The sequence below is a fragment of the Lepidochelys kempii genome, chromosome 8 (assembly GCF_965140285.1).
Source record: "Lepidochelys kempii isolate rLepKem1 chromosome 8, rLepKem1.hap1, whole genome shotgun sequence".
Classification (NCBI taxonomy): Eukaryota; Metazoa; Chordata; order Testudines; family Cheloniidae; genus Lepidochelys; species Lepidochelys kempii.
The window spans coordinates 88,785,487-88,811,803 of NC_136387.1; the positions used below are offsets into that span (position 1 = coordinate 88,785,487).

A 26,317-nucleotide genomic window follows, 5' to 3' on the forward strand; every position below is an offset into this window, starting at 1 on the left:
CCCTGACATCCTGTCAGGAGGATATCAACCTGCATCCTGTCCCTTTAAGAGTTTGGAGCAAGGGAGATTGTAGAAGCTCCTTCACTGGAGGTTTTCAAAAGGAGGAGGTTGGGTAGCCATCTGTCTTGGATGGTTTAGACACAACACATCTTGCGTCTTGTCGGGGGGTTAGGCTAGATGACCCTTGCAGTCCGTTCTAACCCTATGGTTCTATGACAAGGAAAATAGACTAGTTTGTTGACTTTTGTTTAGTCACTATATGGGTTTTATCCGTTTGTACAAGGATGCAGTGCTACAGGTTCAGCTCTTATGGAAGGCTTTTCATCCGTGGATCTTAAAGCACTTTACAAAGGAGAGCAGTATCATTATTCTCATTTTACAGATGGGGAAACTGAGGCACAAGGTCACCCAACAGGCCAGTAGCAGAGTCAGGAATAGAACCCAGGTCTCATAAGTCTCACTCCAGAACTCAATCCACTAGGTCACACTGCTCTAAGTTAGCTATTAAAAAACAAACAAACCTTGTTAAGGAAACTTTTAAAATACATGCATTTTTAACTTGACAGTGTTCTTTTCCCTGAATTGCACTGACAGAATTCGATATAGTGTTTTCCCATGGGAGTGAAGCAGACAAGTTGTAGCGGGAGATTAAAAGGAAGATAGGATTTTAGCCTGCAGTCAACCAAACTTTCACTTTGTGCTTTTGTATTGTGGAAATGCACTTGTGTTCAGGGGGGCTGAAACAAATTTTTATAGTGGGGGTGCTGAGAGCCATTGAACCAAACTGTAAACCCTGTATATGATAGAAACCACTTCATGCTAGGGGGTGCATCAGCTCCTGTGCTTGTGTCAATATGATCTCGTAAATAAAGCTACATTCTCAAGGAAGTGTACCTAGTTATTGAACCAGAAGGGGCTCTAGTATATGGACCAGATCCCCAGGTCATCATCATCAGCGATCTCTCAATTTGAGATTTACAGATGGGTACTGAGAAGACTCAGGAGTCCGATCCTGGAACCACAGATCCACCTGCAGTAGGTACAGGCATTTCCTGGTGGGTCAGCTGCCTGCTGGGAGAAAGTTCTTTCTTTTTTCCTTCCTCCTCTCTCTCGCTCTCTTTTTTCAGCTTGGAGGGCAAGGCACTTCTCCTTGAAGTGCCTGATGAAGGATGTGGCGCTATTGAGGTTCAGTTGGTGGCTTGCTCCTCCCATCTTGTGATATTCGCATCAGTTTTCTTGAGATACACTTTCAGCGTGTCTTCGTAGCATGTCCTCTGATCACCACAGGATCTCTGACCAGGGTGAGCTGAGAATAGAGGGCTTGCTTTGGAAGGCGAGAGTCTGGCATCCGCACACAATGTCCACCCCAGCAAATTTGGTGTGTGAGGATCATTGCTTCAATGCTGGTGACATTGGCTTCAGTTATATGGGCCAGATGCCCAGGTGCACTACGTCTGCTTTGTGCCAAGTTGTCACTGTACTAAAATTGCAGAAACTGAGTAAGTGAGCCAGGGAAGATCACCAGTGTGCAGGGTTGATCCTGCAGTGGGGTACATCCAACGCAGGGTTAACATGACACGTACCTTCCTTTTTCAGTGTGTCAGGAAAGGGACATAGTTAGAACACATATCTGCTATCCAGTCCTGGCCCAAGTATTCACCCCTTCATGGTTCTTATAGGCCAATGTACGTAAGACCAGCCCTCAGGCTAGTTTAACACAACATATGGTGGTAGCTGCTAAAAATAGCACAAGAATCAGAGCAGCTGAAAGGAGTGCTTTATGCCAGCTGTGCACACTGCCCCTTGACTTCTGCTGCATGTATTTTGGGAGTGTCCACAAATCTGGACCTATGCCTTTATCTTAGATAACTCCATGAGTGATTCTTCATTTCAGACAGACCACATATAATCCAGTTAATTTAATGTTAATATTTAGGGTCAGATCCTCCAGCTGATGTGAACTAGTGTAACTCCATTGAACTGAATAGAGCTATGCTGATTTACAGTAGCTGAGGATCAGGCTCTTAGTATCTTTCTCTCTCCCATTTCATCTCTGCCTAATGTTTCTTTCTAATTCGCATATTTCCCTTCTGTGATCAGCATTGCAGCAACTAGCCTCAAGTCTAACTTCCTCCAGGCAGTGTCAGTGGATCAGGAAGCCACATGCTCCACAGAACAATAAAGCCATCATTCTGCATGATTTACAGTCCCCACAGCTCCCACAGCCCAGGAAATGAGAGTCCCAAATTGACTCGAGCCTAGCTTCCGCAAACAGCAACAGAATACGCTGCTGTCCTGCCTCCAGGCCAGCTGCAGCATCTTTACGACTTCATAACTGTACAAGTCAGCTCACTAGAACAAAGACTAGCCACAAACCAAACTCTGACACGTTTGCATGCAAAAGGGAAGAGCTTCATGCAGCAGCAAATTAACAAACATGAATGTGTTTGCAAAGGGACTAAATCCAGCTCCATATCAGTCAAAGGCAAAACTCCATTGGGTGGCGAAAGAATCACAGAAACTAGGAAACAGATATTCTCATTTAATTTGTAAGTGAAAATAGGCTTTGACCTTGCAGTGTATTTAGTAGAGTGTGCAGGTCTGTGGGATTTAGTGGGTTTTTTTTCTTATTTCAATTTCAGGAACACAAGGCACAAGACAGCAAGTGGCCACATGGGCCAAATTCCTTTTATGTTACTTCATGGAAGTTTTCTTTCAAAATTATTAAAACAGGGTAACAGCTAAGAAAAATGTGATTGCCAAGAACCGATCAAATTTTGATACTCTCTTAATGTATCTTCATTTACCTGCAAACATATTTCATGGTCATTAATATTCTTCAGCATGAGATCAACCTAAAATTCATAAGCTTTAGGGCAATTAGATGACCAAAATACAGAATTACTTGATGAGTTAGTACCACACATCTGCCAGTCATGAATTATGGAGATATGAGTTATTAGTGAGGGTGAAGGACCTCAGAATGGGGGCTGCATTGTGGGCTAACTGCTCCAATTTACAGATTTCAAATTCTACATAGTGCACCTGCTATTTGTGAAGAATAGCAGTAGTTTCTGCTGCTTAAGATGAGGATAACTATTTTAATCCCAGAAGCAGATATCAGACATTGAAGAAGCCTATTAGATCTTTTCGCCCTTATCTCTGCACCTGACAGTGCACAATTGATCCCTTTGGTATATTTTTAGTGCTATCTCTATTTTTTTAAATTTTCCAGTATTTCTCCTCTCCCCACAAAATGATATCTTTGTCTATAGATAGATACACACAGATATATGCACATTGGATTACTGTGGCTGTGATGTGGTAAAGAGAATCACGAACAGATTTGGTTTAGATGATGTTGCATGATCCTAGGAACTTTAATACTGGTTCTGGGCTTTGAATGTGAAACTCCAGGAAGCAACTTGGTCACAATGAGGAGAAAGCATTTAAAAATCACTAAATGGGCCAATTATCAAAGTAAAACTTCCATAGAGACACCACACAGGCAGGTTATCACCAGAGTTTGGGTTTCAACCCAGATGTAAAACTCCCCACTTCAGGGTGGCTTTACTTAGACACTCACATAACTTAGTGATGTTGCACTGGCCTAAAATAAGGGGGGTGGGGAAGACTTCAGTTTTAGTTCATTTTCACTTTGAGTTTTTGGGGTGTATTCTCAGCCCAAACTCAAAGCAAGATGCCAGACTTGCAAATCCATGCAACTTCAAAAACAAAACAAAAAACAAAAAGCTTTACCTATGGAGAGAAATCACAGAGCTTTGCACAGCTGAATAGATTGGGATAGCAAGTCAGAGATCTTGGTAAGCCTTGAAAAAGATACATGCTAATGGAATAAAAAAAGAGGAAGGGTTTAATGAAATATGGTCCTTCCTTTTAGAAATCTGGATTTATTTCTTCATTAAGGAATGCACATGTAACATTGTATATCAGTGTTATTACAAAGATGTGTAGGTGTTATTGTGATCTGGAAAATAACAGATCAAAACAAGAGGTAGTTCTGATGGATTTTTATGTACAGCAGAAAATGAAACAAATTAAAATTAATACGTGAGGATGAAAGAAGGAAGGTAAAAGCAGGGAAATACACGAGGCCTAATTCTGATCTTACTTTTGCCATTTTTACATTTTGTAGCATCAACAACTTCAGTGGAGTTTTGCCTTATTGTCTTACTGCTATTATAGTACAATCTCAAGTTTCAGAGTAGCAGTCATGTTAGTTTGTACCCGTAAAAAGAACAGGAGTACTTGTGGTACCTTAGAGACGAACAAATTTATTAGAGCATAAGCTTTCATGAACTACAGCTCACTTCATCGGATGCATACAGACTCCAATGAGAGACAATCTCAGTTACTCAAATGTCACGAGAGATACCGAGGGCCCAATTCTCCCATCCTTACCCATGCTGAGTAGTAATTTTTTACATGAATTATCCATCCCATTGATTTCAATAAGGTGACTCACTGTGCGGTACTGCCCAATGTAAGATTGGCAGTATCAGGCCCTAATAAGTTTTGATATCGGAGGGAAATTTCCACGCAATTAACAGATATGAGGAGAACATGACCCTGTTTCGGATAATGGCAGTTTCAGATAACTGGAGTTTGGATTGTGCAGATTCTACTGTAATAGCAAATACTCATTTTTTTAAAAAGAAAATAAGAAAAAAGTATACATGTTGGGTTTTGATTATTTCGAGATGTGTGAAACTCACTGAAATAAAGGAGTACATCAAGAAGTTATAAGATTCTTCATAGTATTTTAACACATTCAGGAAACTTTATGATATTTTAGCACATTCTGAACTAAAAATATCTATTAAAAATCATGACACTGAATCTCCAAGAGCTATTCGTGGCTACTGGGTGACTAAACTAAGAAATAGTGTCTAAACTAGACAACGTGCAAAAAAATTGTATTTAACTATGAATCAGTCTGACGCTCAATTAACAGACTTGCTGACTACTAACAATTAATCAGGATAGGATGTTATTGTTCTCCCAACTTTGTAAAAGATTAAAACACAGGGCACTCACCACTGGAGATGGAGAAAGTGCGATGTTGCCTATTGATGCTTTCAATTCATCTACAGTTGCTGCACTTTTAAGAATGTCTTTAGCCTGCAAAGGCTTAATCTTAATGTTAAACTTCTTGTGTGACTCTTCTTCTTCTTCTGATTCGCTTGAGGAATAAAAGTGCTTTCCTTTGGTAGGTAGATCACAGTTAAAGAATGTTTTGTTCTGCTAAGAGGTAGGCTCTTTATACATAGTGGAGGCAAAATACCACCTCCCTCCCCATCCTTTCAAACTCCTAAAGTCAAGTTTTCAAAAAGTGCCTCAGGCCCATGTTCTGAAGTGACATAGGTGCTTAGAAGCCTAAATCCCTCTGATTTTCCAGTAAGATTTAGGTTCCTAAGTCACTTTGGAAAATGGGATTTAGGTGTTTTTGAAAATTTTACCCCAACTGTACATCTGCAAAAATGGGTAACAGAGGTCACACATTTTTGCCAATCCTGTCACTACTATTCCATTTTGTCATATTTGTATATAACAGATACATAATATACATATATATATACACACACACAATAGCATGGATGTAAATTGCTGACTGCTCATAAAAGTAGGTAAAACTGCACTGTGGGATAGCATTAATTTAGGAGTACTCTTTTTCCACCACTCAGCACTGTACCAGTTTACACTCTATACACGAATACGTAACCAGGAAGTTTCAGTGGCAGCAGAAGAGGAAGTTATGAGCCTATTTTCCCACGGTCTACTTACTAAAGGCAGCTCACTGCACAGGCCAGATTCTTGTCCGCAGCGTGGCTGGTTTGTATCGCACCATTGACACAGACGACCTATAAAGTTAGCAAAGCCAGTAAGGGAGATCAACCCAGTGCAAAGGGTGTAGTAGCACCAAATCTTACTCCACTAACTTTCCCTGCAACAGGGATAGAGGGTGTGGTTGGAGGAAAGGGGACATACCCACAATATCCCTTCATTGTGCCAATCCTCAGCTGTGTGTTATATCCTGGGATAAGAGAGAGTTCTTCAGTCTGTTCAAACAAAATGCAGAGATCCTGACCAGCAGGAGGAGGATAAAGGGAGAGCACCTGTGAGCTTTAAGCCTCCTTCATATGCACACCTCATACTTGTGCTCTGAGAGTCACAGTGGAGGAGATGGGCCAGTGTGTATATATTGTTCTACATTTTGAGAATATCTAAAATGTTATGGCTCCTCTGTACCAAGTAAATAAAATTTATAGCTATCTTAAGGGTTTTCCATGGTGCCTATCACACCCTAGACCAGAGGTGGGCAAACTACGGCCCGCAGGACCACCCTGCCCAGCCCCTGAGCACCCATCCAGGGAAGCTAGCTCCCAGCCCCTCCCCTGCAGGCACACCACCGCACGTGCCCGCCCACCTCCCAGGCTTTCTAATAAGCCTGTCCTGCCACTGGCATGGTAAGGGGGCAGGGGGGAGGGAGGTTGGATAAGGGGCAGGAGGACCCAGGGGGCAGTCAGGAGACAGGGGGCGGTTGGATGGGGGGAGGTTTGGAGTGGGGCAGTCAGGAGACAGGGAGCAGGGGGGATTGGATAGAGGGTGAGGTCCTGGGGGGTCAGAGGGTGGGGTTCTGGGGGAGGGCAGTTAGGGATGGGGGTCCCAGGAGGGGGCGGTCAGGGGACAAAGAGTGGGGGGCGGGTTGGATGGGTCAGGAGTCCCGGGGGGGGCCTGTCAGGGGGTGGAGGTGTGGATAGGGGTTGGGGCGGTCAAGGGACAAGAAGCAGGGGGATTGGATGGGTCAGAGGTTCTGAGGCGGGCAGTCAGGGGGTGGGAAGTGGGAGGGGTCTGATGGGGTCGGGGGCCAGGCTGTTTGTGACTGCACAGCCTTCCCTCCCCGGCCCTCCATACCATTTTGCAACCTCGATGTGGCCCTCAGGCCAAAAAGTTTGCCCACCCCTGCCCTAGACAAATGTATTTTAAATAAAATATATATCTACACTTTCAAAGCCTCTTACACATCACTGTATATGGATGGTGATTTTCAAAAGGCAAATTCATTTCTGCTTAGATTTGCTTTTACAAAAACAAGATATCTCCTCTTGCTCCTGCTTACATTCATTTAAATGGATGAAAGGAACAGTGTCAACAATTACACAGCGATTAGATCAGCATAAACAAGCTTGAGATTAAATACAATACTTTGCACATTTCTATATTAACTTCACAACATGGTTTATAAACACTCAGTGTCACTAGTTCGTTGAGAAGTAAAATAGTAGCACCCTCATTTTATAGATGGAGAAAATAAAGAACAGTTAGGTGACTTGCCCAAGTGAGTCTATGGCAGTGCTGAAAACAGGATTGAGAATCTAGAGATCTGGGTTCTGACCATTAGATGAGGATTCCTACTTTTCAAGACTCATAAATGTAACATTTGTTCAGCTCCTCTAGTTTTAATTCTCTCTTACAAGGCCAAAGGCGTTCTGCAGAGAGATGGAAACTGCTTCTTTCCTCCAGTGAATGAACACACTGCTTCTGCAACCCTTCTAGTTTCTGCCAACCCAGAGAAAAGGGCTAGAAATCTGCTTTGATTCACTGCAAGCATTATAATCACATCTGTTTTAGTGGCATGCACTGAACGTAATTATTTCTCAGTGTGCTTCCTATCCACTTACTCCTTTCTGTTAATTTCTTATGAATAAAACAAGGCAGTTCTGTATCAGGTGAATCTCCACTGGGCTTCACTTTTAGCTGAGGAATAATAGTGTACAGAAAAATAAGGGAAAAATTTCAGTGACCACTCCATGAACCCATGATCATATTACAGTTTGCAAACTGAGATGTAAGGCTAACAATAAAGGATATAGCCTGGTTCTTCTGGTCTGATGCTGTATCCCTCTTCATCAAGTTCAGGTGAATTCTGGGTGGGGCATAAACAAAGCAAAATAATTAAGTTCTTGTTAAACATTTCACTGAAGAGCAACTTAAGCGATTTCTTCTATCAGGAGGATATGTCAAAGGAAACGCTGGACTGATTAAATAGTGAGCTTTACCCAAAATTAGAAAAAAGTAGAGCAAGCTGAAGAGAAGCCTTTGTTTATAGGAGGCTTAACATGGCTGCAGCTGCACTGGTTAATATCTATAAACTACCCTACCATGACAAGGTAAGTGATATTGTTGTTAACTCTGGCAGTGTCAATCAAGTCCACTGCACAGAGCTGACCTGGCAAGTGTAAGGGTTTGGAGAGAAAAGAAAGGCAGGATTGTAGGAATTGCACAGGATTTTAACAGTCTCTGCTAGGTTGCTGCAGAAACCACTGCAACTATGGTCCACAGAATTAGGCAGGTAAAAAGTGCTGGGAAGAGGGATGGAAACAATGGAAGGCAGGCACCAAAAATAAGAAGCCATGTAGTACAGAAACACAATCATTCTAGGGCCCATACGCTCCAGAAGAGCATTCGACCCTGCAGGCCTTTGAGCCTGTGGAACAGGCTATAGAATCAGATCCATAGGCAGTTAAGGCAAAAGTCATCAGTGCTGCATTTAACATAGTTTTGAACCATTAGCTTCTTGGCAGGTAAATGCTCTCAATGTTCAACTGAAATTTTTTTTTCCAATTAACTCTGACATATTCCATATTGATGGTATAATCAGTCTCAAATAGACCTTTCCTTATTACTCAGGGTAATTGGTACTTAATGGGTAATTTGAGCTACCCAGTATCTAGATAATTTTACACAATCTAATTAACATGAGGATATAAAATATATTTCAGAGTAAGGTTAGGTTTCAACTACACATTTGCAGGGTGATAAAATAGCTGAATTCATTTTTTTTCTCCACAGTGATGTCGTTCTTACAATTGCCAATTCTGATTCAACAGTAAGATTTACTCCATCACTTAAATAGGCACACAGCATGAAAAAATGGATTAGTTCCCTCATATCAATTTTTGTGGTTTTACAATTCCATTTTTCTATTTTTATTGCAGGTTTTTCTCTCACCCCTGTTGCTGCACGATACACAAACAGGGAAACGACCTATAGTTAAATTGACTGCACATGAAGCACTGTCAAAGTCACGTCAACAAACAAAAAACTGGAGATAATATTGTTTTCATTAATCACTGCCGGTTTCCAGTAATCTTAGGTGTAACTCGTAACAACAGGCAAAAAATTTCTGAGGGAAGTGTGCCTTGCAACATGACATCCCTCGCACCCTCAGCTTGCTCTAGGAACAGTCGTTTCCACATAACAAAGTATGTGGAAAGGAAAACGGAGTCTTTGCCTGAAATACATAGTAACATTTGAACCAGGCTGGAGTTGTGAATACTCCAGGATGTGATCTTCATTCTGAAGTGGAGAGAGTGAAATGAAGATGAGGATTCTATATATGAAGCACACACACTTGGATCAGTGAAAACAATCAAGTCTACCAGACTGACATAATCCTGCAGCATATGAAGGGTTAGGAATTTCCCATCACATAGCACTGACATCTATTAAAAACGGAGGGAGGGGATCATCCAGATACTTACGTATCTTTCCCAGTCAATCTCTGCATAAAATCCATTTGGAGCTCCATTACTTTTCTTCTGTAATACATTTGAGAACAAATTTACAATTTTTAAATTGAAGAGCTAAGAATCACACAATGTCTATCTGGAGCAAACTACTGAAATCTGTCACAGAATGGCCAGAATAGAAACCCTCTAAAGAAACTGGTCAGTACGGTCAGATGATTGTGATGTCCCTAAGCAGCTATTTCATACAAACAATACAAATTTTAAAATCATGTAAAAGACTGATTTTTGGTTATAAATAGGGCAATTCAAAATCCATAGCCCACCAAATAAATGATACTTTGCATTTCTGTAGAATCTTCCACATCCCTATTTCAGTGCACTTTATAAACAACCATTCATTGAAATCCCCACCACCCTGTGAGGAAGGGAAGCAAAATTATGAATTCATTGTGCCGTGCTGAGACACTTCAGTACATTTATAGTGCTATAGGTTCATCACCACCAAGTATTGGACAGATTTCCACAACACCTTCACTTATTGAGTACACATAGCTTTCTTCAGGTTGTAATGGAGGTAGCTGTGGGGTTACATATATGTATGTGTACATGTAGAAAGCCTGGTCATAAGTAGTGTTTTATACAATGAGCCGCCTTGCTTAGTCATCATCCACTGCTTTAGTCTTTTCTGGAAAAAGAAATCATGATACGCTAACAGGTGTTATCGGTTTCTGCAGAAAGCAACGTTGCTTTCTTATAGGCAGTAAACTGTATTCATTGCAGAAATGGTGCCAAATGGTGCAGCAAAAGTGACTAATTGTCCACCTGAGGTGTGTGCTGAAAGACTAAAGAGGCTCAGATTGATCTAGGGTCAAACTCTGCTATTATTTACCACACACACCCCCACAAACCCCACCCGGGGTGAAAATGGCTCTCTTGTCAATATCCGTTAATTAGCAAAAGCAAAAACCAATAGCTGGGCAGAGTTCTGTCCTTAGCTTGAGAACTTGTACTCTCAATGTAAATTTTAATTGCGAAGTTATAAAACGTTTACCCAAAGAAGTTTATAAAAGAAACACTAATGCACCTTTCCACAGAGGGGCACAGATGAAGACCACTATAATGTTCAGACAGGAATTGCACTGCATTACTGATGTCACTATGGTTAGGTTCATCTTAAAGCAAAGTCTGTTCACCACACAATAAAACGTGTCAATGAAGTCTCTACAATTAAAATGTACTATATGTGCAGCAATCTCTTTTCAAATCAACAAGCTGTTTACCAGTCTGAGAGACGTCAAACTAACCACACTTATGCATGCTAAACATGTCAGGCTACTCTTAAGGCACTAAATAGGTTTAAACAATCCTCTAATTTATATACTTAATACAGGCCCAGTTTTCAAACTCAGGCAACTAAATTAGACAGCACCCAGAATGGAACTGGGTTAACAGTAGCACCAGATTACCCAAATTTAAGGGCCCAATCCAACCTCCACTCAAATAGTGGAAAGACTCCCATTGATTTTAGTTGGAGCTGGATCAGGCCACAAATCACCTAGAGGCTTGTCTACATGAACATTTAGTTCACAGCAAGCTGCTGTGTGTGACGCTCCCCTGCACTAGCCTCCTGCAAACCAGCTGAGGCACATTAACAGTTCTCTAATGCCTTTTGCACTAACCCCCTTTGAAACAGGACTAATCAAAGCACATCAACAAACTATTAATGTGTCCAGAGGGTCAATGCAGATAGTTAGTCCATGGCAGGCCGGCAGGGCGGGGGTGGGGGGCGGTAGAGTCACACCCCAACTTGGTGCAAACTGCTCATGTAGACAAGCCCTAAGTCCTTCTGTTTTTATACCATGCTCATCGCTATAGTATCAAAGCACCTAAATTCAGAACTGAGTACCTTATTTTAGAGGCCAAATACAAACTGAGCTTTGAATGTGCTCTGCATAGTTGTTAATCTTAACATTTTTAGTAGTAAATTTGTCTTTATAGCTAACATATCAGAATTCTCTCACTATATAGGAGTCTGAAAGGTATTTTTCCTAATTTCTTCAACAATTTTTAAAACATGTTTTACTCACTGTTTTTATAACCCTTTGGAAGCTTTAAACTGAAATCTGTTTCCTTACCGAAATTTTTTTTCCTCCTTCACGTGCACACTCTGGTTTGTTATTGAAGGGTGGCTCATGAGGATGAGGACTGGGAAGCTGGAATGGATTTTGGTTTTGTAGAAAAAGTGTTAAAGTATTGGGAGGGTTTTAAACATACAAAGAATGACATGGCGTTAGTAAACATACTATACAGTGTAAAAAAGAGGGTTGGCCAAATTTGGTTCCTTTAAATGTAAAGGAAACATTGGGACTCAGACCAGGGCTCTATTCACCAGACAATAGGGTTGGCAGATATTGGGCTACAGAGGCTTCATGGTATTTCGTATCTCAAGGACGCATCAGATCGTATTCCTGGTTCAGCAAGCACTTAAAGGGCCTGATTCCACAGGATTAGCCCCTGAATTTGTAAAATGAGCAGGAAGAACCAGGTAGCGTATCAGGAGTGCTCACACTTTTCATAATGTGTACTCCTTCTTCATAAACATCCCTTTTTGACTGTCTCATGGACACCTCTGCTCTACTTGATCCACAGACTACCTTCTTTCTCATTCACAACCATATCACTCCTGTGGCAACTACAGCAGTTGCTTGCATGGAAAGGTCATATTAGGAAGGGATTTACTACACTATGTCTGTCTATTAATGCATGTTAGCAGCTGGAAATGGGGAAGGGGATGTGAGCACCATCTGGCCACCCAACTGTTCACAGACCACAACTCGAGAACTTCTGCTCTATAAAAAAGGATCAGCACATGCCAACAACTGATAGTCAGAATGGTCGGGATTCTGTAGTTTGGGATTTCAAGACCGTACCGTGAAGACAGCTACTGTAGGAGGTTACACCAAGGGTTAGATTCACAACAGGATTTACGTGAATAACTGTCACTTTAGGTGCCTAAGTTCCAGCATCAGGTCTCACTTGGATTCACAATATGCCCACTCAGCTTCTGTCAAACCCTGTAGCCTCCTAAACTTGCTTGGTGCTTAAGTTTTCGCCGTAAAAATTCCCAAGGTGCTAGGGTTACCACGTCTCTGGTTTTTGACTGGAACACCTGGTCAAAAAGAGACTCTGGTGGCTCTGGTCAGCACCACTGACCGGGCCATTAAAAGTCCAGTTGGTGGCACAGGCAGGCTTCCTACCCAGATCTGCGCAGCTCCCAGGAAGCTCCGACATTTCCTTTCCACTTAGGGGGTGGCCACGGGAGCTCTGCATGCTATCCCTGCCCTGAGCACCGGCTCCGCAGCTCCCATTGGCCAGGAACTGCACAGCCCCTGTGGCCGCCCCTCCCCCTAAGAGCTGGAGAGACATGCCGGCCACTTCCCAGGAGCCGCCTGAGGTAAACGCCGCCCGGAGCCCACACTCCCAGCCCCTTGCCCCAGCCCTGAGCCCCCTGCCACACTGCCTGCACCCCCAGCCGCAACCCAAATCCCACATCCCACACACACACTCCAAATCCCTCTGCCCCAGTCCAGAGCTCCCTTCTACACCCCCAAGCACCTCATCCCCAGCTCCACCCTGGAGCCTGCACCTGCAGCCCAATCCCCTGCCCCAGCCCAGTGAAAATGAGCGAGTGGACGAGGGTGGGGGAGAGCAAGCGACAGAGGGAAAGGGGACAGAGTGAGTGGGGGAGGGCTGCGGGGCAGGGGCGGAGCCTCAGGGTAGGGGGTGGGGTTTTCTGCGATTAGAAAGTTGGCGGCCCTACTAGGTGCCTATGTTTCTGCCTCTGCACATGTACTCTCTCTAGGTCCCAATGTGATGCACAAACCAGGAGAAGATAGGTGTTCCTTTGCCTAACTCACTTGCAGGACCCAATCCACTAGGAGTGTTCAGAGGCTGCTTATCAGAGAGCTCATGCAAAATGGCTGGGGGCAGGGAAAGAGGGAGAAGAAGGACCGTGCTTATAAGTTTTAGCCCAATCATTAGTTTATAAACCTGCAGAGGCAGATTAGGGGTTTGTGGGGCCCTGGGCCACAGCAAGTGGGGGGGGCCCTGGGCCACAGCAAGTGGGGAGCCCCCCTCACCCCTTTTGCCTGCAGTCCCCCCCAGCTGCCCCCCAGCACTCCTGCCAGGGAAATGGGATCAGGGTATGGGGGTTTGCCCTGCCCCGCCCCCAGCCCAACACTCCTTCTGGGGAGTGGGGTCGCAGGCTTCCCCTGCTCCCTTGCAGGAGCGCTGGCTAGGCGGAGCAGGACGGGGCGTGGGGTTGCTCATTTTGGGGGGGAACCCTGGGCACAGGCCCTCCTGGTCCTGCAGCTAATCCGCCACTGCAAACCTGGGGTGTGTGAGATCACTGGTTCAAGTCTCCCTTCCACCTGAGGGGGAGAACGGATTTGAACAGGGATCTGCCACCTCTCAGGTGAGTGTCCTGTGGATTATGTGGGGCTCCCTCAGTCTCTTACGTTGAAGCCATTCCACTGTGGATAAATAAGTAAAGAGTCATTGGACTGGGGGACTGGATCCAGGGTGAGGGCTCTAATCAGGAGGCTACAGAGTCATTTTCATGCTTGCTCTCTCAATCTCTCTCTAGCTCAATGACTTGTTATTACTGACAATAAAACTGCTAACAGTTTGCTATTGAAGAGTGCATGGTAGTACTAGATCTAACAACAAAATCTGCTACTTCTGCTACTCTTTAGCATCAACAACAAAAAAAAGCCATGATGTGGTCTGACAAGCTACCCACAACTTTGGCACCCAATCCTGCTATCACTGAAACCAACAGTAGTTTTGTCATTGGTTTCAGAAGGTCTTTAATCTGTTAGGTAACTCTTCATTCTTAGACTCCGTATACAGGGGGTATCCACCTTACACTTTTTTCTTGCTTCAAGAAGCGCAGTGTGGGTATGTCTGTATACGTGACACAAAGATTAACAGAATTCCCCCACATATCGTGATCTTTGGGTAAGTATGTCACATTTACAGGAGGCCTAAGAAATTGCAGATGGAGAAAAGGAAAGTAGCACTGCATTTGAAACATGAGGAGTACTGCACACAGAGAAGAGATAAGGCAAATACCTGACTGCAGCTGACATAGAAAAAACAGAAGAAACAGAGTCTGAGAGTAGCAGAACAGAAAGAAGAGGACAGGAGGAAGAGTCCAAGGGCAGACAGGAAAGGAACAGAAGAGGAGAAGTAGAGGTTGAAGACCAGGGAAGACAGATTTGTACATTCCACAGTTTCATGTAATCTGCAAATCTACATTTTTCTTTTCTTTCTGATGAATAGAGCCTTGATTAAAGTGTTACCCAAAGTTTAGTATTCTGAACTTCATTTCTTGACATTTCTTAAGAATTAACGACAAAGGGCTCTATGAGTGCAGGGTTATCACGAAGCTAAGGATCTTGGGTCAGATGACAAAGACATGTGCCTCTTAAAGCAGTAATTAAGCATTCGAATTTTTGTGTGATTTTACGGGAGACACATATAATGTTTTTAATGACTGGTTTAGTTTCCACTCCAGAGCTCTGAGTATGATGCAGAGTAACTACAAACAGTTTCCCAGCTGCACCAGTTTTCCTTCTGAATACGTTCCTGATTTTTATTTGAGGCATGAGCTTTTTAAATCTGAGTACCAAATCTCTTTAAAAAACAAATTACAGTAAAATCAATGTCTGAACCCAACATACTTCTTTGCAAACTTGAAATTTAGGAATCAAGACCCCTCTAAAGTCCAATTTTAGTAGGGACATTCATTCTTAAAACCATAAGTTAAAGCAGCCATAATTTAAAAGTAACCACTCTCCTATTTTCAATTTAATATAGAAAATAAAAATTGCACAGAAAATAGTCAAACTTGTCACATTTCTCTTCATAACCTTTCAGATTACTAATCCATTGTGCAGAAAATGCTGTACAACATTTTCCCATAAAAAGTAAACATTCATAATAAAAAGGCAGCTTTCAAATTCTTGATTTTAGTTAACATTACCTTTGAACTATTTTTATACAGGATTTATAAAGTGGCTGTATGTACAACAGAGATGATTTTGGCACTGCAACTATATTGACTGCTTATTTTTGACAAATAAATAATCTTCCCAGACTGAATTCCTCTGATTTAAACAAACAGCTCTCTCATAAAGAGAATTTTTAATGTATTTACTACATTAAATGGAAAGAGAGAGAAAGTGTAAGACCTTCCTTATGCTGATTTGCAGAGGACAATGCTTTTCGACAGACACAGACTGAATGCCATTAAGAATAATTTTATAAGAAGAGTTTAGTACTTACAATTCCGTCCCTGTCTGGTGATCCTCTACAACAAAGATAAAATACATATTAGTCAAAAAACAGTCTAATTCAGCCTTTTCTGTTTAACCTTTGTAAACAATTTTCTCAGCTAATTCACACGAGCTGTGGTTTTTATGGTCAGCTACTGTCACCCACCTTCCAATTGCTGATAAGAACCACAGGAATGCTGTGGTGGTAACATTTTCAAAGGTCTTAATATCTCTTTCATGGGATTTGTACACCGTACCCTTCTGATGGAGAAATGTGGACTTCTGTTTTCAGTGTTTGTTCTTTACATTCACATTCTGATATTCATTTCTCCCAAAACAATCTCAAACCTTACGTGAGACATGTTGTATGTTCTTTTAGAAGACACAGTAGAAATAGAAAATACATTGACAATTTAGGGCCCAATCCTGCAAGTACTTTCTACTGGACAGAGTCCTTTCTTCTGAGGAATAGTAGTAGCAGCTGCACTGAAGTCAGCAGGACTAGTTACCATATAAAGGACTATGCTTAAGAGTGTTTGCAGAACTGGGCCTTAAGCTGTAGCAAGCATGGAACAGCTAAAGATATGGCAGTCATGTTTATTTAGCATTATATAAATATGATAAAGTGTTGAGTGAAATAAGTAATTATTAAATCCAGCCCCCACTCTTCCCTCTCCCACGCCCTCCACATCCTTCCGTCTCATCTAGTGCTACAGATGTTCCAAAGACTGATGGTCAAGACTTATGACATTGTACAAAATCTACAGGCAGCTACTGCCAACTCAAGTATAATTAAACACACCAATGTCCTTCATTGAACCACTCTATAATGATTGTGTATTTGCCTTTTCTTAGTCTACGATTTAATATTTAAATCTTACTCATTACATGAGGTTCCCAAAATATTTTTCTAAAGCAGCAGATGTAATATAAGATTCCATATTCCACACATGTTCCTTAAGCTTAGTGATTTTGGTTTTGGGTAGGGAATATTTAGACTCCCTAGAACCACATGTTTGAATCCCAGCAGAGATGGCTCAATTCTTCCTCCTTCCGAGGTATTAGTGGACTGCATATTGTGTGCTTGTGCCCAGGTTACCAAGCAATCCAGATCTGTCTGTATCAGTGACCTGTCCTCTTCATTATTTACCACTCCAACTTCTGTGTCAACTGCAAACTTTATCAGTCATGACTTTAGGTTTTCTTCCATGTCGTTGATAAAAATGTTAAATACTGTAGGACCAAGAACCAATCCCTGAAGGACTTCACTAGAAACACACACATTTGATGATGATTCCCCACTTACAATTAAAACAAATTTGACTTTCAAATTAGCTCAGGATGATTAACACTATGCATATCAATATTAGACAAGTAGCTTATTTTATCAACTAAGTAAGTAACTTTAGAGTTTTTTCCTGGTCTCAGAATTCCCTCTAATTCAATTTCCCTTCACTCATTCAAGCAAATGTTCCCATCTGCTGTAGGTTTTTCATCTGCTCTCTTGATCTGGGCTGGTTTCCAAAGATCTCTGACCTGATGGCCTCAAAGGCACCCCATTGGATTCCTGGGTCTGCGACCATCTCCTTTGCATTCTCTGCTTTAGCTTAAAACTCTTGAATGTGGAGGCTTTGCAAATTCCTCTGGATTACATCTGTGCTATTTCAGAACTCCTCTTCTCCAGGAATTTACTTGTCCCATTCATATTAATTCTGGACCTCTATGTAAGCTCACTGTGCATCAGTACCTTTGCTGAATGCTGAGACAGATATGGCAATTTTCTGCAGTATCCTTGAAAACTCTTATTGTATAAAACAAATTTAATTGTGGGTCAGGATTGTATGTAGTCTCTCTAGGGGGTAGATGAGATCAATGACAAAACTGGGAGTTCAAAAGACTATATTGAAAATGTGCCAGACAAGTATAGACTTTTGGGACAATAAGTGTTAAGTGGATTTCCTGGGGAATCCCCAGGGAGAGGTTAATGAAAATTACCTAACTATGGGTTATGCGAAAACCCAGCCTTCTGAAGCTATGCTCTGAGGAGAGGCTCTTTGTCTGCCGATAATCCGATAAACCTAATCTGTATAAAGAAACGGTTGCTCTTCCCAGCCTTTGTTCTGAAACGAACAAAGTATCAAGATACAAACTTGTAGTTATGGGGAAAAATCCAGTGGTGGTTTTTGGAGGACTGAAAACTACAAGAGGTTGGGGTGACTTCTGCTAAGCTTTTTAGCAGGCATGTAGGTTCTTTTATTGTTTTAATATATTTTCTCTGTAATGTTTTTACCTTAAAAATAAATGTGCTTGCTTAGAAGGAGCTGTGTGGCAACTTACAACTGCAGGCAATAGATCAGTCTAGCCTTCAGAGAAAGCAAAGCACAGGCACCGTTCTGTTTAGTGCAGTCCAGGGAGCTGTGTAGTCTTAAAACCTCTGGTGAGGAGGGAGTGAGGCCTGGGTCCGCCCCCAAGAGAGGTGATGGCTGGGGGCTGGAAATCTGTAAGTAGGTGCCATTCAAGGACCACGAAGGGGGAAAACACAAATGCAATTATCCTGAAACTGTGACAGCTGCATCATGACTGATTGCTGACATGCCCATAGGTGTTCTTGGGATGTGGCTATGGTAAGAGAATCAGTGCTGTTGCTGCAGCTTCTTCCAATGGACAACTCCTGTATGTTCTTCCAAATTACATCTCTTCCTGCCTAATGTAGCCAATTATTTTATTTTATTATTTATTTGTGTGATGTTATGATTAACATGTTATATTACATATATTTATTGTATGTTAATTAGAGTTAATTTGAAGGATTATAAAAGTATCGATGGTTCCTCTAAATACTGATCAAAGTATCAGACATGAGTAAGACAAGCTGAAATGCAAGAACCTGTAGGTTGAGGCCTGCAAGACTTTAGCTTAGCTATTTTGGGCCTTGGAGACAAGAAATGATGACACAAGTGACCAGAAAATAACCCGATGCTCTAGGATCATGAGAAAAGAGGTACCAACTGGTAAGATTGCAAAAAATTACCCAGAAGATTAATATTAGATCATAAAAATACTGTAAAGGTGCATCTGTCTCCAACATGTGTCTTAACCACAGAATACAGGTTGTGTGTCAATGCTAATGAGAATAAAGGGAATTTACACAGCCTATAAAAACTGGGGTCCCTTAAGATTCCAGGGACACAAACCAATAAGAGAAAAGAGGGTTGGTGCTTTTTTGGACATGCGCAGAATGTAGGTATAGACAGAATCACACTATAAATAGGGGATGCCCAGGACAGGGAGCTCAGTTTTCCTCTGAGAGACTCCAGCAGGAACCATCCCTCTACTGATGATCAAGCCATGAGAGACCCATCAGACCCTAACACTGTTGTTAAGGATGCGAGTATAAACATATTTGTAAATTGGGCATAGGTCTGTATAGAATTTCTGTATACTTAGCTGATCATAACTTTAATGAAACTTGTAAAACAGTCTAGACCTTGTACTTGTGAATGTATGTGTGGTCACTACTTTTGGTCTTTATGTGTTCCTAAAGAGACTAACTCTGGAGCAAGGAGCACTCTGTTAAACTTGAAACTGTAGCCGCCAGAGCCGAACCCACAGTGGTGTAATACAACATTACAAAATTCACTTTCAATAAAATAATAGGCGACACCAATGGCAGCATTCAATGTTAATACAGCCAATAGATTCCTGTCTCCCTTCTGCCCTCAGCTTAAAATATTGCAATCTGTTCAGTTTCCTCTCCACACCTCTACTTTATTGAGTTTGTTCTTTTTTTATGGCTTCATTCCCTTTTGGAAACTTTGGAGTTGATTGACATCTCCACTTTCCTCCTTATTTCAGCATATGCAGCCACCTTCAAGCCACCTGCTCTTTGTCCCCAGTGCACTGTTACATGTCCTCATGCAGACTGAACTAATTATCAGTTCGCAATCCACACTTAAATTTAAAAAATGTTAACAAGATTCTTTTATAATAAATCCAGCTATAAATATAAATTTCATTCTATTAATCCTTGATTATAATTACAGAGAAAACTAGCACGATAAAGCAAATTGGATTACTAAAGCACTGCTGAACTTAGTTAATACTAAAGTTGCCTATTTTGAGTTGGCATCTTCATCCAAGTTTTCACTGACTTTGCTTGAGTTGTTCAAACCCAAAGCCCATGGCTGATTCTGTATGTTTTCAAAGTAGTTTCAGACATAATTAGACTCTTCAGAGCCTCTTCAGACGGAGAGACTCAACCTGTTAGTTAATGTCTGTAAGGAATACTTGATCTCACTACTGACTCTGTCGTTGTTGTTTTTTACTCAGGAGCTCAGACACTATGGTGATGGGCACTAATGTAAGACCCTAGCTAGATAGATTGAGTTTGGGTCTTCAAATATGACAGTCCTTAATAGTGAGTATATGACTAAGTACAGAAGGCCTGTTACTGACTCTATAAATAGAGAGCCCTTCTCCTTGCCTTAAAATTTCTGTCAAACTGTTATGTTTTTCTGTAACAGCTACCAGTGCACAAGTAGAAGTAGAGAATGTACCATAGTGTCTAGAACTGCATGAGTGTGACAGGCTGGACTAGGCCCAAAGGCCCCTTGCTGGAGGCCTCAGGGTTCTGTCACACCCATCCCAGGAAAGGAGCAGTGGAGAGGTCCTCCAAGCAGGCTAGAGTGGCTGCAGAGGAAGCAGCCAATCAGGGCCCAGGAAGGCCATATAAAAGGAGCTGCAAAACAGAGCAGCAGTTAGTTGCTGCATGGAGCAGGAGAAGAATGGACTGCAGGCCTGGCTGCCTGGAACAGCAGCAGGACTATGGACAACTAACGCTGCTGGCAGGGACCGGGGGACCAAGAGGCTCCTGGCTGGTTGCTAGGGATTGAATAAGGACTAAGCCTGGGAAGGGCTACAGAAAGATAGTGTCTCCAGGAAGCCCTGGGGATACAGCCCCATATCAGGGGTGGACTACTTAAAGACTAAAGCCCAAGGAGGGCTAGAGAGAGAAACCACCATAAATTGGTGGTTTATCCATATGTGGATAAATTGGAGAGAGTCCAGCGAAGGGCAACAAAAATGATTAGGGGTCTGGAACACATGACTTATGAGGAGAGGCTGAGGGAGCTGGGATTGTTTAGCCTGCAGAAGAGAAGAATGAGGGGGGATTTGATAGCTGCTTTCAACTACCTGAAAGGGGGTTCCAAAGAGGATGGCTCTAGACTGTTCTCAATGGTAGCAGATGACAGAACGAGGAGTAATGGTCTCAAGTTGCAGTGGGGGAGGTTTAGATTGGATATTAGGAAAAACTTTTTCACTAAGAGGGTGGTGAAACACTGGAATGCGTTACCTAGGGAGGTGGTAGAATCTCCTTCCTTGGAGGTTTTTAAGGTCAGGCTTGACAAAGCCCTGGCTGGGATGATTTAACTGGGAATTGGTTCTGCTTTGAGCTGGGGGTTGGACTAGATGACCTTCAGGGGTCCCTTCCAACCCTGATATTCTATGATTCTATGACCACAGGGGTACTGAGATAGGCCCCTGTGGACTATTTTACACTCCAGAAGGAGTTTGTGCTGGCTAATGTTTAGACAGTGTGACTCGGCCGGAGGGCTGAGTCACTGAAAACCCACCTGAGAACCACCGAAAGGGGTCTCCAGACTAAAAGAACGCAGACATGCCCAATCAGAAGGGGGCACTTGTGAGAGATGGGTGCCAGGCCCGTTACAATGAGCCCGACAAATAAGTGTGTCTTCCACTCCCATGCTATGCTGTCTCTGCACTGTGAGCCAAAAAAACACTCATTACTCTTACGATAAGCATGTTTTTTAAAAAAATTCCAATCATAGAATATCAGGGTTGGAAGGGACCTCGAGGTCATCTAGTCCAACCCCCTGCTCAAAGCAGGACCAATCCCCAACAAAACCATCCCAGCCAGGGCTTTGTCAAGCCTGACCTTAAAAACTTCTAAGGAAGGAGATTCCACCACCTCCCTAGGTAACGCATTCCAGTGTTTCACCACCCTCCTAGTGAAAAAGTTTTTCCTAATATCCAACCTAAACCTCCCCCACTGCAACTTGAGGCCATTACTCCTTGTTCTGTCATCAGCTACCACTGAGAACAGTCTAGAGCCATCCTCTTTAGAATCCCCTTTCAGGTAGTTGAAAGCAGCTATTAAATCCCCCCCTCATTCTTCTCTTCTACAGACTAAACAATCCCAGTTCCCTCAACCTCTCCTCATAAGTCATGTGTTCCAGTCCCCTGATAATTTTTGTTGCCCTCTGCTGGACTCTTTCCAATTTTTCCACATCCTTGTTGTAGTGTGGGGACCAAAACTGGACACAATACTCCAGATGAGGCCTCACCAATGTCGAATAGAGGAGAACGATCACATCCCTCGATCTGCTGGCAATGCCCCTACTTATACATCCCAAAATGCCATTGGCCTTCTTGGCAACAAGGGCACACTGTTGACTCATATCCAGCTTCTCGTCCACTGTAACCCTAGGTCCTTTTCTGCAGAACTGCTGCCGAGCCATTCGGTCCCTAGTCTGTAGCAGTGCATGGGATTCTTCCGTCCTAAGTGCAGGACTCTGCACTTGTCCTTGTTGAATCTCATCAGATTTCTTTTGGCCCAATCCTCTAATTTGTCTAGGTCCCTCTGTATCCTATCCCTACCCTCCAGCGTATCTACCTCTCCTCCCAGTTTAGTGTCATCTGCAAACTTGCTGAGGGTGCAATCCACACCATCCTCCAGATCATTAATGAAGATATTGAACAAAACTGGCCCGAGGACCGACCCTTGGGGCACTCCACTTGATACCAGCTGCCAACTAAACATGGAGCCATTGATCACTACCCGTTGAGCCTGACAATCTAGCCAGCTTTCTATCCACCTTATAGTCCATTCATCCAGCCCATACTTCTTTAACTTGCTGGCAAGAATACTGTGGGAGACCGTGCCAAAAGCTTTGCTAAAGTCAAGGAACAAGATGTTCACTGCTTTCCCCTCATCCACAGAGCCAGTTATCTCATCATAGAAGGCAATTTGATTAGTCAGGCATGACTTGCCCTTGGTGAATCCATGCTGACTGTTCCTGATCACTTTCCTCTCCTCTAAGTGCTTCAGAATTGATTCCTTGAGGACCTGCTCCATGATTTTTCCAGGGACTGAGGTGAGGCTGACTGGCCTGTAGTTCCCAGGATCCTTCTCCTTCCCTTTTTTAAAAATGGGCACTACATTAGCCTTTTTCCAGTCATCCGGGACTTCCCCCGATCGCCATGAGTTTTCAAAGATAATGGCCAATGGCTCTGCAATCACATCCACCAACTTCTTTAGCACTCTCGGATGCAGCGCATCCGGCCCCATGGACTTGTGCTCGTCCAGCTTTTCTAAATAGTCCTGAACCACTTCTTTCTCCTCAGAGGGCTGGTCACCTCCTCTCCATGGGAGCTGACCTTTTTCGTGAAGACAGAGGCAAAAAAAGCGTTGAGTACATTAGCTTTTTCCACATCCTCTGTCACTAGGTTGCCTCCCTCATTCACTAAGGGGCCCACTTTCCTTGACTTTCTTTTTGTTGCTAATATACCTGAAGAAACCCTTCTTGTTACTCTTAACATCTCTTGCTAGCTGCAACTCCAGGTGTGATTTGGCCTTCCTGATTTCACTCCTGTATGCCCGAACAATATTTTTATACTCTTCCCTGGTTATTTGTCCAATCTTCCACTTCTTGTAAGCTTCTTTTTTGTGTTTAAGATCAGCAAGGATTTCAATGTTCAGCCAAGCTGGTCGCCTGCCATATTTACTATTCTTTCTACACAATAACTGCCACAATGGCAGTAGTACATTCCTACTGCTCCATGCATGGGAGTCAGCCAACTCACGAAAAGGAAAGGCAGAGTGTGAGAACACTTGTAGATCTCATCTTGGGGTAGATTCTATTGAGGGCAGGGCCTCATGCATACGTAACGAAATAAAGGCTAGACTGGAAGACAAACCCAAAGGAAGGGAGGGAGTGGGGAGTAGTGAATGACAAAATATGTAGTCCCACATCTTCTAGTGGTTGGAGGCCAAGGAAGCAGATATTTGTGGTTCTGCAGCTGCAAGCTAATGAGTATTCTCCTTTTGCTCAAGTATTAGCACTACTAAGTTTTACAATGGACACAATTAGCAAAATTACTCCTTATGGTTGCCATTGTTTCCATCCTACTAATGTCGATGCTATGGCACCCTCATCCTCCTCCCCACCCCACAAAAGAAAAAAAAATCACCCCACCCACCCCATCAAAGCAGGAAGATAAGCCACCTCCGTAGCTCACTAATTAAAGTGTTTTCCCTAATATAGTCTCTCCTACCAGCTCATTATCAAAAACATCCTCTTCAGGATTCGTTATCTTAACTCTTTCATCAGCGTTCCTACAGCATCTATAAAAACACATAATTTGAAATGAATTGCTCGAATTATGTTGTGCAACTGGTTAGATACAAGGTAGTAACTAGACGTTGTTTCATTGATTTTCTTTAAGCAAAAATATTTATGGTCTTTGTTTCCTCTATCTTTATGATAAATTATAAATGAAACTGCACATGACCTACGTGGGTGTCTTTAGCTGTCTTGTTGTCTGGCTGGCTGACAAATAGGCATTTAAGTATGCATCTCATGTTCTCTTATTAAATTACTCCAGGTTTTGCTTTTTAGGTTCTCTGTGTTTTTAAACCACCCCGCTACCATTTTTCATATTATTTTCTTATTTCTGACTCCAATCCACTTTTTATTCACTGCCTTTTCCTTTTATTTCTGGTCTACCCATTCCAGCCCATCTCTACCACCTCATGGCTACTTGCTTTTTTCCCATTGCTTTAGTTTTATCTGTCTGTTCCCTTCCCCTTCTCACTGTCGTCATCTACCTCACCGTCTCTTTGCTTTCATCCCATCTCTTCTCAACTTGCCTCACCTGCCTGACAGCTGTTATTTGAGACAGCTCAGGGGCTCACATGCTGTTCCCTAGTCAATTTCAACGAGTTCAAGTAGTAGTTTGAGTCTGTGGTACCTGTTGCTAAGCAACCTATTCACAAGCAAAGGTTGCAATAGAACAGTTACCACCATTTTGCTGATTCAATGGCCCAATTTTCTTTCTTTCTTTTTTTTTTTTTAAACACAGGCCTTTTCGCTTTGCTTCAAGTGTGGATTTCCAGGGATTAACAGCTTGCACAGGCATTTTCAGGTTACCGATGAAGATGTACGGGAATTTCACCTCTTTTTGAAGGCAGAAGAGGCCATTGCCTACGGCATCAAAATGTAATTGGAAACAACATATTTATTATTCTCCACTTTGCCTATGGCAGCAAAATCCTTCAACTAGCCACATTTCGATGTGCATCTCAATGACACAGCAACATCAAGCAGAAGTGGAGAACTGGCAATACCAGTAGCAGCACAGAGCCCGCTAATTACCTACAGAAATTCTGTTGCAAACAAGGGGCTAGATTCTGTAAACTGTCTTCCGGACAGACTGGTCAAAGGGCGCTAATTATACATAACCTCCCTTTCATCAAAGGGAAAGGAAGCTGGTCAGCACCACCTAAAGAGATGACAGTGGCTAAAAAGGGGACATAGCCAGGGTGGCTAGGGGATGCATTGAATCACTGCATCTGCTGGGCAGACATCAGCAACAGGGTTCCTATGGCGCCTCAACTGCAGATTAAAATGGTCCTCACTAGGTGGAAGTCAGAGGGAGGATGGTGTAGTCAAAAGCACAATCTGTTCAGGAAATGCTGGATATGTTCACAGCACTCCAGTGACGGTCACATTGGTATTAGATAATTTAGCAACCACATGACTGTGGTATTAGTGTTGTCACCTGTCCAGGTTTTCCCAGGATCATCCCTTTTTTGAGGTGATTATCCTGGGAAGTCTGTAAGGATGTTCAGTACACATGGCCAACTGTCCAATTTTATGGGTTCAGGAATATCCCAGGTGTCCCTTATTTTTTGTATCTCAGAGGTGGCAACCTTATGTGGCATATTTTTTCTTGGAAAAAATATATGGATTTCTGCGTTGTCAAAAGCTAAACACATCTGAGAAGCCTTAGTTCCCTACCCCCACCCACCCATCCTTTCTTCCATATGTGTATCACTCCTCCAGAGGTTGCTGTACGCTCAATTGTACAGCACATGACATTTTCTGTAGTCTTCTTCTGTTGCTCTTTCTTTTATGATTGTAGCTGGACAGGGTATGTTTTCAATTAAAACTTTTCCAAAATACACTTATTATATTGGTATATCCCTTACCAAAGAACCCCACGGCATGCTGCAGCAGTAGGACAAAATCATATACTTGAAAAAGAGTACTCTAAAATATATGCCTCTTCCTCGCAGTTACTGCAGAAATTGAATGTTTTCCATGAAAGTAAAACAGTACTTAG

At 42.6% G+C, this 26,317-nt stretch overlaps 1 protein-coding gene across 1 annotated transcript in view; it reads right to left on the reverse strand.

The window, feature by feature from the left end:
• SGIP1 (SH3GL interacting endocytic adaptor 1) overlaps positions 1-26,317 on the reverse strand; it is a 163,158-nt gene that overhangs the window by 78,260 nt on the left and 58,581 nt on the right. The window contains exons 3-6 of the mRNA XM_073357422.2: positions 15,903-15,927; positions 9,567-9,623; positions 7,894-7,948; positions 5,059-5,234 (exon numbers count right to left, since the gene is read on the reverse strand). Coding sequence (XP_073213523.2) covers positions 5,059-5,234; positions 7,894-7,948; positions 9,567-9,623; positions 15,903-15,927 — 313 coding nt within the window. The remainder of the gene's footprint in view (positions 1-5,058; positions 5,235-7,893; positions 7,949-9,566; positions 9,624-15,902; positions 15,928-26,317) is intronic.